Here is a 16,552-nt window from a genome sequence, read left to right as displayed (position 1 = left end):
ATATGGTTCAGCCGTCAACTCTTTTGTATCTCATTTTAATCTACCATATCTAATCGAATGAGCTTCCTCATAGATCTATTACTTTTTTTCGGGCTGACCAAAAGAGGTTAATTACATAAGTTTCAAACTTGAATTTAGATTAGAGGTGTTCTAATATTTTATTTTATGTTTTAAAACCAGATCCATGTTGTTTGAAAACATTTTTCTCAAACATGATATTTTATGTTTTATATCAGAATTTTTATTTCCTAAACTCATGTTGTTTTGCGACGTCAGACGTGAAGTCATGTTTTGAAAGCACTTAATTGAAATTGTATTTTCAAAGCATGACTTCAAAAAGTTTTCAGGTTTAGTGTTTTGTAAAAACACAACTTCAAGAAATGTGTGTTTGAGAAATAAGTTCAAAACAACTTGTATTTGGGAAATAATTTTTTAAAGAACAGAGGTTTGCTAAATAATTCCACATATATAAATGAAAGAAACTCCTGTTTCCCTGTAAATCTGAAATCTTCTGAAAACTGTTTGAGTTGAACTGTGTAGTACTTCTGTTAAATGATTAACACAATGCACTTCATTCTCTGTACAGTCTCAGGTAAATGATTAATTCTCTTATTCAATTCTGTTTTTCAGCTTTGGTGCGCAAGGGTTCTTCCCTAGAGCTATCCTGCAGTTCAGGACTTTTTTGGTCCCACTCCGAAGTCTTTTACAATCTTGTAGAACCCCCCAAGACCTGATGCTTAGAATCAAAGAGGTATCAGCAGTCCCTTTCCTCTGCTTCTGCTGGGGAATAATTAGGCTAGTTATATCAGCAGAACAAAATAGGAGATTTCGAGTCTTTAGTTGATCAGGCGACACCCAGATTTGAACTGGTGAAAAAGGATTTGCAGTCCTCCGCCTTTACCACTTGGTCATGTCACCAAGAGGATACAAAATAGATGAAAATTTTCCCCTTTGCATTTCTTTTTAGTTTTTTGACTCAGGCTCATACTAAAAGTTTGTGAAAGGATCTTGTACCAGCCAGATAATATTATAACATAATCAAGCCTTCTAACTCCCTGGAGCTCACAATTTGCAAGAAAGGCAATATTATATAGACTTTGTCATCAGACTCATCACTACTACTAATTTTTTTTTATGTATTTTTGTTTTTGTAGATTTTTTTTTTAGTTGATTTGGCTAAATGAATAAGCATGGTTTTCTAGAATTATATGTTCATTGTTGAGAACTTGAGATATGAGAATCGAAGACAGACGAATTTAGCCTTCTTCCATCAGTACTTGTAAGAGTTCACTTGAAAAGAAAGCTGAGTTTGTCTCTAAATATAGTTTTTTCTGTTATTGTTTTATTGTACGTAATCTTTCGTCATACTTTTCAGAGAATCGTTGTGTTAAATCCATGCATACAATGTATCATTCTTTTGTTGTCCCATATTTTACTAACTATATGCTTAACATTGTGACCCCTGGGTGATGCCCGTCAACCGCGAACTGAAGTAATGCTATTGTATTTTTGTCCAACATGCAGCAAGCAGAAGTTATTCGTGAGCGAACTGGTTATCAAGTAGGCCATTACTGTGGTGAAATGGGCCAAGACTTCTGGGATGCTCGGAGGTGGCAGCGTGAGTTTGAAACAAAGCAGGTAGCTCCAGTGTTTCTGCTTATAGTTGTCCTTGTTTTCTAGATGTATCTATTTATATCTTGTTGTTTATTATTATTTATCTGAAGGACTGGTACAATCACTGTATTGCAGTTAAATCATCTTTTTTGTATTTTTGATGAGTATTGCAGTTAAATAATATGATTAAGCAACACAAGCATTGAAAGCCACTTGATAGACTTGATCATTGATTTTGTTATGCGTAGATGCATATTATTTTAAGCTAGTTTACCTTATCTGCTCATTATCATGACAGTTGTTTGATAACTTTGATTATGTCTCTAGCAACTCCATATGATTGTCAATTCATGTTTCTAGCATCCTTCGTTTGAACATGGGATTTTGTGTAGAAGAAATCCATTATGGTTCTTCCTTATTTTGTGATATGCCTTTCTTCTTTGGTGATGTTTCAAAGGAAAAAAATTATTGTTTACACTGGAAATGAGATCATGTTGCTCTTCAGAACATTGAAAACTATGCTTGAGTTACTTCCCTTTGTTTTCCTTTGTTGTTGTTGTAGTTGTTTTTTTTTTTGAACTTTTTTTTAAAAATTTGTTACAAAAATAAAATAAATGTTGTATCGAAGATTACCTTATTCATTACCTGTATCATTATACAAACATGTGTAATGATTAGCTAATTCTTCATCTCTGAAACCTGATTTAGTTGTATTGTAGGCCTCAAATTTGACCAAGATTACAGTCCCACCAGTAGTTCAGTGATATCTATATAAAATATTCTAATGATTAATGCTAGGCATATATATGTATATATGCTTTCTTGTTGCAATTGTAAAGTTTTGACACTGGGCAACTGTTATTGACATTTATGTTTGTATTTATGAAGTTATGCTGTTCTAACGTAATTTCTGAAATAGTGTTTGCTTAGATCTGCACATGTGATTATACCAAAGCATAAATTTGTTTGCTACATGCAAGATTTGCATGTCAGTGAAACAGATTATTGAGTTTCATCTTTATGATACCCAAATCCAGTGCTATGTTAGTTGGTTTTGTTTTGTTTGCAATTCCCCCTCCCTTTACTGGTGATAGAGTGGTAGTACATGAGATTTGAGGGAAGTTCTGTTGGATGACTATTTTAAGCAGTTGCACTCAAGTAGTTGGAAGCCCTCAAATTTCACATCCCCAATCCCCAATCGATACACCCGCCAAAGTGCCAATCTAAGAGGCACGGATACAGACACGACACTGACATACTGACATAGAAAATTTCAAAAAATGTAAGACATGACACGTATTGGACACGTGCTAAATATATAATTTTATATATTTGTTAAATTGTTATAATGCCATATATAAGGATAAATAATTATTATATGTCATATATATGAATATTTAAGTTAGATAACAATTTTTGAAGTCTAAAGGACGAGAATAGGTATAAATTTACATTATTTTTGTTTTATCATTGAATTCCAAGTTATTTTATTCAAACTTGTAATGTAAATTATGTGTGTCTAAGTGTGTGGAAGTGTCCTACTAGTGTTGTGTCATGTCTGTGTCCGACATGACATGTTACCTTCTTAAAAGTGTTCGTGTTTCTTAGGCCCCAATGGACACTAAAATAAAGTAATAGTGTTTTTGTCAAGATAAACCCAATAATCTTTATTTTCTTCTTTTATATATATGAACCACTATGGACTGGAGAAGACAAATATATTTGAACCACTATGGAATGCAATACATCATGGTTTTAAGCATTAAAATGCCAAATTTTAACTGTAAGTATAAATGGTATTGTCATGGTCCAAACTGTAATGAGACACTAACATTACATATATGATTAATTCATCATACAAATTAAGTATGTATCAATTCTTAAGCAAGTAGCAATGAAGAACCAATTATTTATTGTCAGTGCCAACAATGAAGGGTTCTGTAACAGAGATGCCCAATTCCTACCCATGTGTAGCGGGTGTGACTTGAATAATAATTAGAAGCATACTGTGAAGAGCGTATGACCTTTAGATCATAAACATTATCTTGGTTGGGAAGGCATTGCGGCAACCATGACAGTTGTAGTTGTTTGGTTGGCTAGTGTAATTAACTAAGAAGCACAAACACTTCTAAGAAGGTGGCATGTTGGTGTTGAAGGTGTGTTGTACACCAACACTCATCAAACATGTCCTGACACATGTTGGATGCATGTCCAAACATGTCATATTCTTTTTAAAAAAAAATTTAGACTCAAACACACTTTGGACACTTGGGGGACACGTGTCCATTGTTTAGACACATGGGGCTACATGACAAGTTTGAACAAAATGACGTGGGATCCAATAAACAATATAGCTCCTCCGTTAAACTTTAGAAATTACTATTATGTTGTATTTATTTATTTATTTATTTATTTATTTTTATCTTCGAATGATCTGACTGAAAAAATCCTTGTCAGCGTGTTGTTCATATTGCGTGCTTGTTTGTGTCCATGCTTTGTAGGTGATTGATTAATTTCATTTTTGTATCACTCTATGTAATCATAATTGATAAATTTATAAATGATATGGTAACATAGTTTAAATATCTTAAACTATTTGGTAGAAAACTATTCTAGAGGTGTTCACAGCTGGTATAATGCGATTGCTTTAGGGCTACGTTATTTATGTTAAGCTGTTTACTTTTGGATTTGATCACAGTACAACTATTCCTATTAAGTATTAGTTCAATTTGTCATGTTGTGGGTAATTGGTTTTCGTTTCTTGATTTTACAGTCAAGTTAAAAATACAGGTGGAAAACTTAATGATTTTACTGCATCGGCAACATAGCTTGCAGCCTGCAGTATATAGTATATGTAAAAATGTAACTGAGTGTTAAAATAAGTACATATGTCAACTCAAAGTTGTATTATCATCATTGGATTTCATCTTAATTCAAGTGAATTAGGTTGCCATGTTTAATTAAAAAAGTAAAAAGAAGGTTGCTGCAATTGGTCGCAGAAGGTTGCTTTGTGAACGAGTACTTATATTTGGTACTTAATTATCAATAATCTTGGAATAGTTTTTACTCTCTACTCACTGCAACTCTTTGCTTCTGCTGCAGGTTTTAGTGATGACAGCTCAAATACTTTTGAACATTCTAAGACACAGCATAATAAAGATGGAAGCTATCAATCTACTTATTCTGGATGAATGTCATCATGCTGTGAAGAAACACCCATATTCTCTAGTGATGTCTGAGTTCTATCACACAACACCTACGGAGAATAGGCCATCAGTTTTTGGAATGACTGCTTCTCCTGTTAATTTAAAGGGTATTGTTCATTCGGTTCTCAGAGTAGGCATTTATGTTTCTTTTGAGATTATGAGTTCTCTAAATATAGCATTGGGCCCAATATGTGAGGTAGACTTATTTTCTAAGGCAATGCGTATGATTCCCAGTATCTCTTTGAAAAATGATTAGATGGTGCTAACCATGGCACTAAGGTAATGTGGCATGTAACTTACAACGTTAGAATCCTAAGTAACTAGAAAGGCAATTTTTTTTTATCATTTTCTCTCTTGTGTTCAGTTTAGGGTTTTGATCGGAGCCCCTTTGGGCTTCATTTTTCTCTTTCGGGGTGTTTCGATTAGTGATTTTCTTCCTTTCCTATTTCTTCTTCATCGTTTCCATCATTTCTTGATTATCTTTTGTTTAGGGTTCTGTTTTCAGTGCTGTTTTGTCTTCATGAGGTCTAGTTCTTTAGGGCCGTCTTCTTTCAGGTTCTTCAAATCATATTTTGATCTGGTGTTCACTTTCTTCTGGTTTTGATTTGCTTAGATCTAGTTTTGGTTCCCGTTGCTTGGAGTTTTTAAGGGCTTTGTTCATCAATTCCGCCCTTTTCTTTTGATTCTTCTTCGTTCTACTAGTCTTTCTTGTTCCTTTTAGTTTTAGGGTTCTGATTTTGGGTTCCAATTTGATTGTTTCAGAGAAGCTGAAGAAGATAAAGGGGAAATTAATTTTTTTTTTTGTTGAGGGGAGATGAGGAGGTTTGTTCATTTAGGTTTGGAGACGTTCGAGTTCATTGCAAATGGTGAGAATGGGAATCAGGTGCTCGTGATGGAGGCAAGGAAAGGATTCCAAAGATCTCTCACCGTTCTAGGGTTTGAGATTGGTTTGGTTGGTCGGGCATAAAGATAAGAGAGGTACCTCAAGGTCAACAAGGATTTTTTTGGGCAGTCTCAGTTTCTCAGAGTGGGAGCAAATTGTTGTAATCTCTTAGCCTTCAAAACAAAAAGGGAAGGAAGATTTGTGAAGATAAGAGTTAGTCATCAAAATAGGAGAGAAAAGTTGTGTTATTTTTGAATCAGGTATGGTGGTTAGTGAACAGGTGCTGCAACGGTGTTGATAGAATTTGCTTTAGTTGGTCGTGGGAAGAAAGAGTTTCAGTGGAAGGCTTTTGATTAGGAGGTAGAGGTCTTGGCTTGGTGTCACGGGCCGACTCCTTTAGAGGGGCAGCGGATCAATTTTTGCCCGTGTGGCGCTCAAACTCCACCAAGTTTAAGCCCGCCCTAGCTCATTGACAAATCGAGTGTTGATGGTCTCACCCGTTTGAACATTAGGCCCCAATGCTTTGTCAAGCAAAACAACTTCACAAGGAAGCTCCGTCTCCACCCGGATGCCACAAGTAGGCCTGATGCCTCAAGTGCACCAAGCACGGCATAAGTCGCTTCATAACGCCAAGCTTATCTCAAGCAAGGTGCTCGCCCAACTTAGGTTCATGTCATCAAGGTGCCTAGCCACACAACAATGTGCTAGCAAAGGTCCTCAACTTAGCTGACAAGCCAACGTTTTATGTTGGGTCTCTAGTAGCATCTCGAAGTGTCGTAGGGTCAAGCATGCCTCAATAGATGCATATTGGATGGCCACTTGGTCATGCGAAGCCCACAAGCCACTGAGGGTCAATCTCTTGCCCACGGCGTAGTCCTCGTGCCAACACGTGTGCTAGATTCCGCCTAAGGCCATTGCGCACCTTAGCGTTGCACCAGCGTGTAGCATGAGTAAGGCAACATCTCAATCCGTAGCTTGCTTGTAGCATAATATAGTCCCTCAATGGACGTAGTCATTGCATAGCTTGATGCCTTCATTCGATAGCCCACATATGCCGTGTCGCCTTCCAACCGGTTAGCTTAAGCCACGGGATCCCCTCGTGCAAGGTTGAACCCAAACCAAGCACTAGAGTTGGCACATGAGGCCTCTAGTGGTGCCTCGATAGCCCATTCGCTCCAAAATGAGTCCCAAAGATACCATATTGCGTGGCATAATGGAAACAACGTAGTGGACCTCTCACCCGGGAGGGTGCGCGCAGTGCCTACATTATTGCACCGTCCACGGGGCTCCCAAAACCATGTGGAGACTCTAGACACCCCTCTGGATGCCTAAAGCCCGCCCTTGAGTTGCCTGAAGGTTGCTCACTTGAAGCCCAGTTTGGGCAGGGAGGTAGGTAGGTAGCACACCTTGCCCCCTTATATATGCTTGTTAGCAATTTGTCCTCTGGCAGGAGGAAACATCATACATGTCCGAGGAGTTATAATGATTTTTCATAAATTCTACAAATTGAGAAAAATCATGAAACTTGGTCGGGAAAACACTTTCCCCAAAACCTCTTTACCATAAAAATTTCAGCCCGAAACTCCTTCGTTTGAATGCCGAAACGACGCGCAAAGTGCTGCACTGTTGGCTGCCACTGCTGGCTGCTGCTGCTGTATTTTGCTGCTGCTGGCAGCGCTGGTTGGTTATTGGCATGGGCTGCGGCTTTGCCGTTTGCTGGCTATTAGTGGCTTACATGCCTTGGGCTACTTGGGGCCAATGTTAGGCCACGTTGGGGCACTTCCAACGGCCACTCTTGAGCACTCAAATGGCCACACCACCGTAGGCGAAACGTCACGGAGTTAGCCTTGCAAGGCAACCCGTGACACTTGGCCTCAAGAATTGTTTATTTTGAATTAGTGAGGTACGATAGATGAGGATGTTAGGGTAGTGGATCCGTATTTGATGGTATAGTAATTTGGAATTTCTAGGGTGGTGTTCGGTATGGAAATTTAAGGGTTTGAAGGCTCTGATCAAGGACGTTCAGGTGGTCAAGGAGTGGATTGATGGTTCTATGTTCCGAGATGGATTTGTCAAGGATTTTGGCGAGATGGAGGTGAGTGTATGAAGGAGCCGACGATGCTTAGGTCTCATGGTGGAGAGGTAGTGAAATTCTCAGGGTTGAGGGAGACAAAGACGAAGGTGGTGCATGTAGATCTCCGAGGTCTCTTGATGATCTTCGTAGGGATGATATATTTATTGACCTGGTTGTCCCTTAACTTTAGTGGGGAGCAAATGTGCATGAGAGGGAGGTCATGGTCCACAAGATGTCATGGTTTTGGAAAGCAACATCTTGCATTGCATCATTTTTCAGGCTGGGTATTTGGTGCATGGTTCAATGGAATCAAGGCCTAAACAACATAAATACGTTAGTAATTACATCCCGTGTTTAGTCTAACCCACAAGCCCACTCAACTAAGCCTTTGGTTTTGAAGGCCCTTTTGTCATGACCCTATCCCTCCCCTATAGGATAGTGAGGTGACCAGCCAGTAATCCTTGATTACCAAAGGCCTAACTCGTCAAATTTAAGAATGGACTAAGATATATTGGGGCTATACAGCGGAAACTTTCATTATTAAGCTATTAAGTCCACTAGAGCAGTGCATAAGTAGATAGGAAATAAAAAACAGAGACTTCATTACTTAACTTCTGAATAATTTACGTCATGTATATAGATTACTAAAGGTACAAACATTTACAACCACAAAGTACAAAAACCTATTTACTATTATACAACTCGACAAAATCTCACCTTTCAAAAGTACAAAAGTCTCAAAAGAGTTAACAAAACAAAAGACTCTTCAAAAACAACTTCTCAAATCCAAAACCTTCTATTGCTACTCTTCGTATTGATCACCTACATATATAGAGGGAAAAGGGGTGAGCCATAGCTCAGTGAATAATATCAGAGTGAAGTGGTACATGAATGACTTCCAAACCATTTGTAAAGTATAGATATCATATCACATTTTCAAAACATTCAAACATTTCTAACAAAATAGGCACATTTACATTACATGATAGCATAGTACATCCAATAGAGTGAAACGAAGGAATAACCTGCCTGGATACCAATTAAACAACCCACCCTCGAGTGGCAAAGGAGATCTCAACAACAACCATGGTGCATTTAAGTTGTCCTCCAATGGCTAGGACTATCTAAGGATGCCTAGATTCGTACGAAAATATAGGACATTCATTCATACTAATACAAAGTAAAGTCTTCTCGAAAACAAGATACATCATCGAATTTTCAAATAACCATTTTGAAACATAACTTTACAATAATATTACTCACAATGGCTCTTGTTCAGGTTATACTCTTCTCGATTTCGACCTACACAAGCAAACATACAAATATCGATGCAACGAAGCAACATAAGACATTAACTAAATTTATTTCTTAATTACTCTTACTTTAAGTCGGTTTTTAAGCCTTATTCAATTCTATTTTTAGTCTCGAAAGAGTATAATGAGGTCCGGTGCATCAAAACGAGCAAAAAAGATGAAATCGGGTAAATGTGCTTGCAAATCTACTCGGGCTGATTTCTTAAACTTGGAAAATCTGCTCAGGCGGATTGAGGCAGTGACTTCCATCGATAGTGTAATTTCAATCCACTTGTGTAGAGTTTCTGGCGGCACGGACAGTTTCAATCAGTCAAAACGGGTTAATATGTGTTCTTGGTGTTTCTTCCATTTTCTTCATTCCAAACCTTCAACTCTAGAAGTTCCAAAACATGAATAAATGATATATGATTCATGAAAAATTCATTTGAATTCATGAATTCAAGGGTAAACCAACCAAAAACAAGATTTGATTCAAGAATTTCTCAACCTAGTTTCTTTCCAAACCTTTTTCCATTTTCTTCAGTTCAATTCTTCAAAACATGATGTTTAAGGCTCTGAAACATGAATAGATGATGTGTGTTTCATAGTGTAGCATTTGTATGCAATGATCCTAAGTTAAAACAAATCAAAACATGGTTTTTCTTGCAAATTCTTCAAACCAATTCACTTTTCCAAAACTCCAACTTAAATCCTTCAAAACCTATCCTAAATGATTTTCTAGCTAGATCAAATCAATAACACAAGAAAGAGGGTTGAATTTCTTGCATTTTTGTGAACTTCTCTTGATTTCTAGGTTGATGGTTTGAATCTCCCAAGCCTCTTTTTGTTTTTATTTTTTAAATTTTCTTCCTTTTCTCCCCCTTTTCTCTCAAGAACTCTCTCCTTTCTTCTCTATTCTTTTCTTTTGTTTTGTAGGAAATATTGAGGTGTGTGTGTGCATCACCAAAAATTAATTAGCGCAAGTGTTTCTCTAATTACGCACTTATTTTAATTAACCATGCTTAGTTCTAATTAATCATGTTTAGCTCCTAACCTTCATTAGCCTAATTAATCTTACTTAGGCCTTAGTTAATCTTACTTAACTTTTGCTAAGCCTACTTAATTTTTAATAAAGTGCTCGTTAGACTCTACAATACTTACTTAATTTTCGAAGTTTAAGTTTTCCACCAAAAGCATCCCTATTCACTTTCTCCTAGTTCTCTTCTAAACTAGCACATTACATATACCATAGAAGCAAGGTAAGAGAATTTCCTAATATGAATGAAAGCATGAATGCTATGCATGACTCGATTGTCACACCTTTCTTATGAGGTGGCTCATCTAAAGCCAAGATTATCTCAAATCACTTTCAAGAAAACAACTCACTTGAATGACCCAAGTCTTATACCATTTTCTTTTACATGTCAGACGGAATGAGGGTTGGTATCTTTTAAAGGGGAGAACGTTGATTTACAAAAGGGAAGGATACTCGAGAACATTAGAGCAAATATATGTGATGATAGAGAGTGTTTGGTTCTAGTTGATCAAAGGGATGTCTTTGTATCAAGGGGAGATGACCAGTGTTTTTAAAGGCTCAAGGCGCATTAAGGCACTGAAGGTCTCTCGGGGCCTAGGCGCAAGGCAAGGTGCGGGCTTTATTGAAGTAAGGTGCACAGTTTTAGTAAAAATTAAAAAAATTAACATAGACCAATCATTCATAATACTAAGACAATTTTTTTAAAAATAAGAAGTAATCAAGATTCAATACAAAATATAAAATAATTCTCAAAGTCATGAAAGTGCATATTACATAACATTCCAATTTTCAAAGATAAAATAATCCATATTCAATAAAATAAAAATAAAAACAAAAACATAAACACTAAACATCCAAAACATAAATATCCAACAAATACTAATATATGTCTTAACACTTCAAAACATCAATATCAAAAGAAAAAGGTTAGAACTTAGGTCGGTTAGTCAATCATCATCCTCAACATCAATGTCAAGCAAACTATCATCTTCTTCTCCATCAGTTGATTTATATCCCTCAACATCTTTCTCCTCTATGTCATCTGAGCCCGCTTCCTCTTCATCTATTAATTGAAGTGGAGTTAATCTTGATGATTTAGATATCCTCGGTTGTGCCTTTGAGCGTGAACTTGTTGCTCTACTTACATGGCTACTTTTTTCTACTCCAAAAGCTCTAGCAACAGTGGCCCACGTCAAGCCATCATCATCATCAAACACAGGCTCATTATCTTCATCTGATTCTCCATCCATCCTCCCAAGCAACCACTCATTGCTTTCATCAATATTTTGCAAAGATATGGGATCAAGAGTGTTGCGCATTTTATACCTAAATCTCAATGTTCTATTATATTTGACAAACACTAAATCATTGAGACGTTGTTGTTCCAATCTATTTCTTTTCTTGATATGAAGCTGCAAATATTAAAACGATATTAAATTCTATATAATGAGAATAAAAAATATTTGAATTGAACAAAAAATTAGTTAGAATGTTAAATACTCACATGTTCAAATATACTCCAATTTCGTTCACAACCCGATGAACTACATGTTAGGCTATGGACTTTATGGCAGAAGGTTGCAAGTTTGGAGTTTTAGAACCATATGATGGCCACCAATCAGCTGCGATAATCACTAGTTAGAAATAATTGTCACCAAGTATTGAGTTTTACTAAAAGTATTACTAAAAATAAACTCTATGAGTTTATAATATATTACCGGGTGCCTTTATATTTCTTTGCCTAATCGCAACAGACTTGCCAAAAAGACTCTCAGCCTTCATATAAATACTCATCTCATTAGTGATCAATCTTGAACAGTGACATCCAGGACCAACCTTTGCATGCATTCATAAAACCCATTCATCACTTCATGATCTTTTTGCACCTCTAATGCTTTTGGGTAAAAGAATTCTAGGTTAAGAAAGTGCACAGCTGCATGTAAAGGCTGATGCAATTGGACATCCCATCTTTTGTCGATGATTCCGAAGATTTCATTATACTTCTCTTCTTTATGATCAAATAAACTTGCAATGCATTCTTTTGCACTATCCATTGTCTCATAAATGTATCCCATGGGAGGTTTCTTCTTGGTATCAACCAATCTAAGCACTTTGATGAGAGGACTCGAGACCTTAAGGGCAAACACAATAGTATTCCAAAATGAAGGCATCAACAAAGTTTGTGCCATTCTTTTACCTTGTGGCTCCATTGCCCATTTGCTTGAGGTCCAGTCTTCGGAGGTGACCATCTTTCTCAAATTGTTTTTTTGTTGATGCATCCTAAACAAAGTCAGAAAGGCGGTTGCAAATCTAATTTTTGCAAGCTTGATCAAATTCTTCAGATTTGTATAGCGCCTCATCATGTTTAGCAACGTAGGTCGGTTGTAAATGTAGGCATGTACTGCAATATCCCTTTCAAATGTCTTTTTCAGTCTAGGTATCTTGAAAATGTCTTCTAACATCAAGTCCAAGCAATGAGCAACACATGGTGTCCAATACAAGTGTTCATACTTGGCTTCCAAAAACCTCCCTATAATGTAACAATAACGAAGAATTATTATTTTCAGGTTTTTAAATTTTAAATACAAAACAAACTATGAGTAAACAATTTTGATGTAAGGAATGAGAAAATATTCTTACGCCAACACATTAGCTGCAGCACTATCAGTGATAACTTGCACCGCATTCTCTTTTCCAACTTTCTCCACAAACTTGTCTAGTAATTCGAATAGCTTTTGCCCATCCTTTGAATAGCTAGAAGCATCAACCGACTCAACAATCATGGTTCTTCTTGGACAATTAACTAAAAAGTTAATCAATGTCCTTCCTCTCTTATTAGTCCAGCCATCAGCCATTATGGAACACCCGTATTTTGCACAATCCTCTTTATGATTCTTCATCAAATCTTCAGTATGTTTCACTTCTTTTTTGAGTTGGGTAACCCGCACTTCATGGTAAGTTGGTGGCTTCATACCAGGACCATATTGCCCAATGGCTTCAATCATTGGTCCAAAACTCTCATAATTTACTGCATTCAAAGGGATACCAGCATCATACATCTATCTTGCAAATCTTTGCACTGCCCGAGCTCTCATTTCTTTTTTGTAAGGGTCATTTACATCAATTTTGGTTTGCTTCCCTTTTGCTTGGTCTCTTCGATTTTTCTCCACTGATTCACGTTTGTGTGTGAAGTAAACATCCATAGGCCTTTTTCTCTTTGGCATTTTTGATTTGGATTTGGATGAACCTTGGCTGCTACTTGTCGACTTACGGTGTTGATTGACATTGATCTCAACAACATCTTCATCTTCCATGTCCATGTCATCGAAATCAGACAACATGTTCATTTCTTCTTTTTGTGTCTTCTTTTTTGACATGAACTCTCTAATCTTTTCTCTTACATGAGCTGGACACTTCGGGCAAGCAGTGACATTCCTATAACCTCCCGTGAGGTGTTGTTGCACCCGATAAACACCTCCATTTGATACTTTACCACAAAAATTACACTCGAGCTTGTTTAAATTATTCTCCTCTACCAAATGGGCATATTGCCACGCCGGATCTTTTCTATTACTTTCCGATGTCATTTTCTACGAAACAAATTTAATAAATGAAAAATAATTTCAGTGTAATGTAATGTGTGATGAATTAATTATTTGTAATTTTTTTCCCCTAACAGATAAAGGAAAAAAAGAAGACCAATAGCACATTATATTAATTAATTATTTGTAATTTTTTTTTCAACGTATTTTTTTTAGTTAATTAATCAGAATTAGAATCTATTTTTTTTCCCTAACAGATAAAGAGAAAAAAAAAACCAATAGCACATTGTATTAATTAATTATTTGTAATTTTTTTTTCAGTGTTTTTTTTTAGTTAATTAATCAAAATCAGAATCTATTTTTTTTCCCTAACAGATAAAGGGAAAAAAAGGATCAATAGCACATTGTATTAATTAATTATTTGTAATTTTTTTCAGTGTATTTTTTTTAGTTAGTTAATCAGAATCAGAATCTTATTTTGTATTAATTAATCAGAATCTTATTTTGTATTATAAAGGGAAAAAAAAAAGACCAATAGCAACACATTGTATTAATTAATCAGAATCTTATTTTGTATTTGTATTTGTATTTTTTTTTTTCTAACAGAGACTGAAGCATAATTGAAAAAAAAAGAAAAGAAGGGCAAAACAGAGCAATTGAAGCAGCCAAAAGAAGAAGAAGAAGAAGGAGAGAGAGAGAGAGAGGGGGGGGGGGGGAAATTTCACAAAGCAAACCAGAAGAGAAGAAGAAGAAGAAGTCAAAGCATACCTGCGAAGTCGAAGTCGAAGTTGAAGTCGAGCAGCCCAGTCGAAGTCGAAGTCGAAGTCCAAGGCTAGGCGAGAGAGGAAGAGACGACACAGATTAGGTTTCATTTGAGTCGTATTTGGGTCATATTGTACATGAGTTGTAATCCTTTGTGGTTAAGAGCCATTCGAACACACTCCTGCAGCCGTTAGATCAGATCTAGCTGTTAAACAATCAAGTGGGCCTAGGCGTGCGCCTTGCGCCTCTCTTGCCTGGTTCAAGTCGTAGCTAAGGCTCGCGCCTACCTCAAAGCGCCTCACTTGGGACATGTTCAGGCGCAAACTGTGCGCCTCGCCTCGCGCCTAGGCGCGCTTTTCACAACATTGGAGATGACAAAGAAAGGGATGAAATTATTGGGTGGGGAGGTTCGGGTTGTTCGATGACCGGTTTGGTTGATCAGCCCAATCACTCGGTTGGGCCATGTGTTCGAAGCTCCATGATTGTAGACTTAGGCTGATTCCTTGTTTGGACTAGGACAACCACAATGATTCTAAGGTTTATTCTTTAGGTATGCATGGGCTTTCAATTACTGTTTTTTGGGAGCAGAGGGTAGTGGTTGATGGGGTTATGTTGGGAAGAGTGAGTGTAGGATTGGCAATGACTATGGGCAATGGTTCTGGGAGATTTCCTTTGAAATGTGATTCTTTGTAGCACTTTATTATTAAGAGCAAGTATGGGGTTCAAGCTAATGGTTGGGATTCTTATGTGGTTAATGGTTCAAGCTACTTGTTTATTTGTGGATAATGGGGAAAGGTTCTTGTTTTAAAGGATGTATGGAAGCTAGAAATTCATTTGATCTTTTGTTTTCATGCAAATACTTTAAGAGGCACAATTGCCTTCCAAATCCATCTTTTGAGGGACAAAAAGGGGTTACATTTGGATTGTCAATGATCATATCAAATAATAACTTATAACAGAGTAACATCAAACAATGAATAGTCCTAGTCCACAATATTTTATCCATAACATTAGGCCTCAAAGATACATCCTTGAGAATAGACAATAAAGAGGTCAATTCAATAGTTTCCTAATCATTAAGGTTTTTGAAGAAATTGAAATTCCAAGAAATCAGACATGAGAAGCAGCCATAGAAGCAATATATGAATTATTAGAGCGGGCCAAATGATATGGCTTATAAGAAACCCTATATGGTTTGGAAGCAGAGCCATCATTGTCATTTACTTCCGTAGTGGTGTATTATGTGTAGGAGAGAGGAGGAGAGCATATATAATTTGTTTTTGCTTTTCTATATTTCAGCTGGTGGAAATTGACTGGGTAGCACCATCTACTTGTGTTCAAATGTTTTTGATTGATTATAAAGGCTTTGGTTATATGAACAAAGCCCAAGTCCATTGAGATTGTGTTATTTGTGCGATTCTTTCAATGATTTGGTTGGAGAGAAATGCTAGGATTTTTTAGGATAAATCTAACGAATTAGAAGAATTCTAGAATAAAATTTGTCATTTCTCTTCCTTTTGGCATTCTGTATCATCTCCTTTTAAGGGTATCCCTTTGTTTTAAATTTCTAGGGATTGTTGAGTTGTGTGTGATATATTTTGATTTCTTTCTTTCTTTCTTTTCTTTTTTCTTTTCTTTTCTTTTCTTTTTATTTATTTATTTATTTTTTTGTGTGTGGTGGGTTTCTTGTTCTCTGTTTTATTAGGGAAGGAAAGCTTGGCATCCAAGAGGAGCTCCTTATGGAAGGTGGGGAAACAAAGGGAATGGCTTCAAAGTTTTCCAATATTGGACATTATGGAGGCAGCATTGGGTGGGAGTCTAGGAGAAAGGGATTTACGTCCATTTGAAGTTTCATTCGAAATTGATTTCAAAGTTCTTTTAATTCTTAAGAAGTAGATAAGCATAGTGTTAAATTAGAAAAGTTTAGGCTTTGTTTGGTAGAGCTTTGGAACTTTAGTTCCACCCTTTGGTTTGCACGTGATGTTTATTTACAGTTTTCAAAAATTAATTCCACACTCACTTTTGACAACTCTGTCCAAGGCGGGAAAATTTGAACTAACTGGTCGTCCTCCCGGACATCTAGCCGGTTGACCGAAACAGTGCATTTTTTTTTTTACAATTGCCACCTGTTATTTTTTATATT

General features: G+C 36.5%; 1 protein-coding gene across 7 annotated transcripts in view; it reads left to right on the top strand.

Moving 5' to 3' along the window:
* Positions 1-16,552, top strand: part of LOC114272284 (endoribonuclease Dicer homolog 1-like) — a 34,051-nt gene that overhangs the window by 2,336 nt on the left and 15,163 nt on the right. For 4 of the 7 annotated variants that reach the window (XM_082911081.1, XM_082911079.1, XM_082911078.1 and 1 more), the window contains exons 2-4: positions 1,525-1,638; positions 4,717-4,927; positions 16,115-16,219. In XM_082911081.1, the coding sequence (XP_082767207.1) occupies positions 1,525-1,638; positions 4,717-4,927; positions 16,115-16,219 (430 nt within the window). Of the gene's footprint in view, positions 1-630; positions 752-1,524; positions 1,639-4,716; positions 4,928-16,114; positions 16,220-16,552 lie in introns of all 7 variants that reach the window. The other 3 variants (XM_028213947.2, XM_082911080.1, XM_082911082.1) reach the window with 2 other exon arrangements.

Source organism: Camellia sinensis, unplaced genomic scaffold (genome assembly GCF_055761805.1).
Source record: "Camellia sinensis isolate YWXY unplaced genomic scaffold, ASM5576180v1 Unanchor1, whole genome shotgun sequence".
Taxonomy (NCBI): domain Eukaryota; kingdom Viridiplantae; phylum Streptophyta; class Magnoliopsida; order Ericales; family Theaceae; genus Camellia; species Camellia sinensis.
This window is presented reverse-complemented; position numbering and strand designations above follow the sequence as displayed.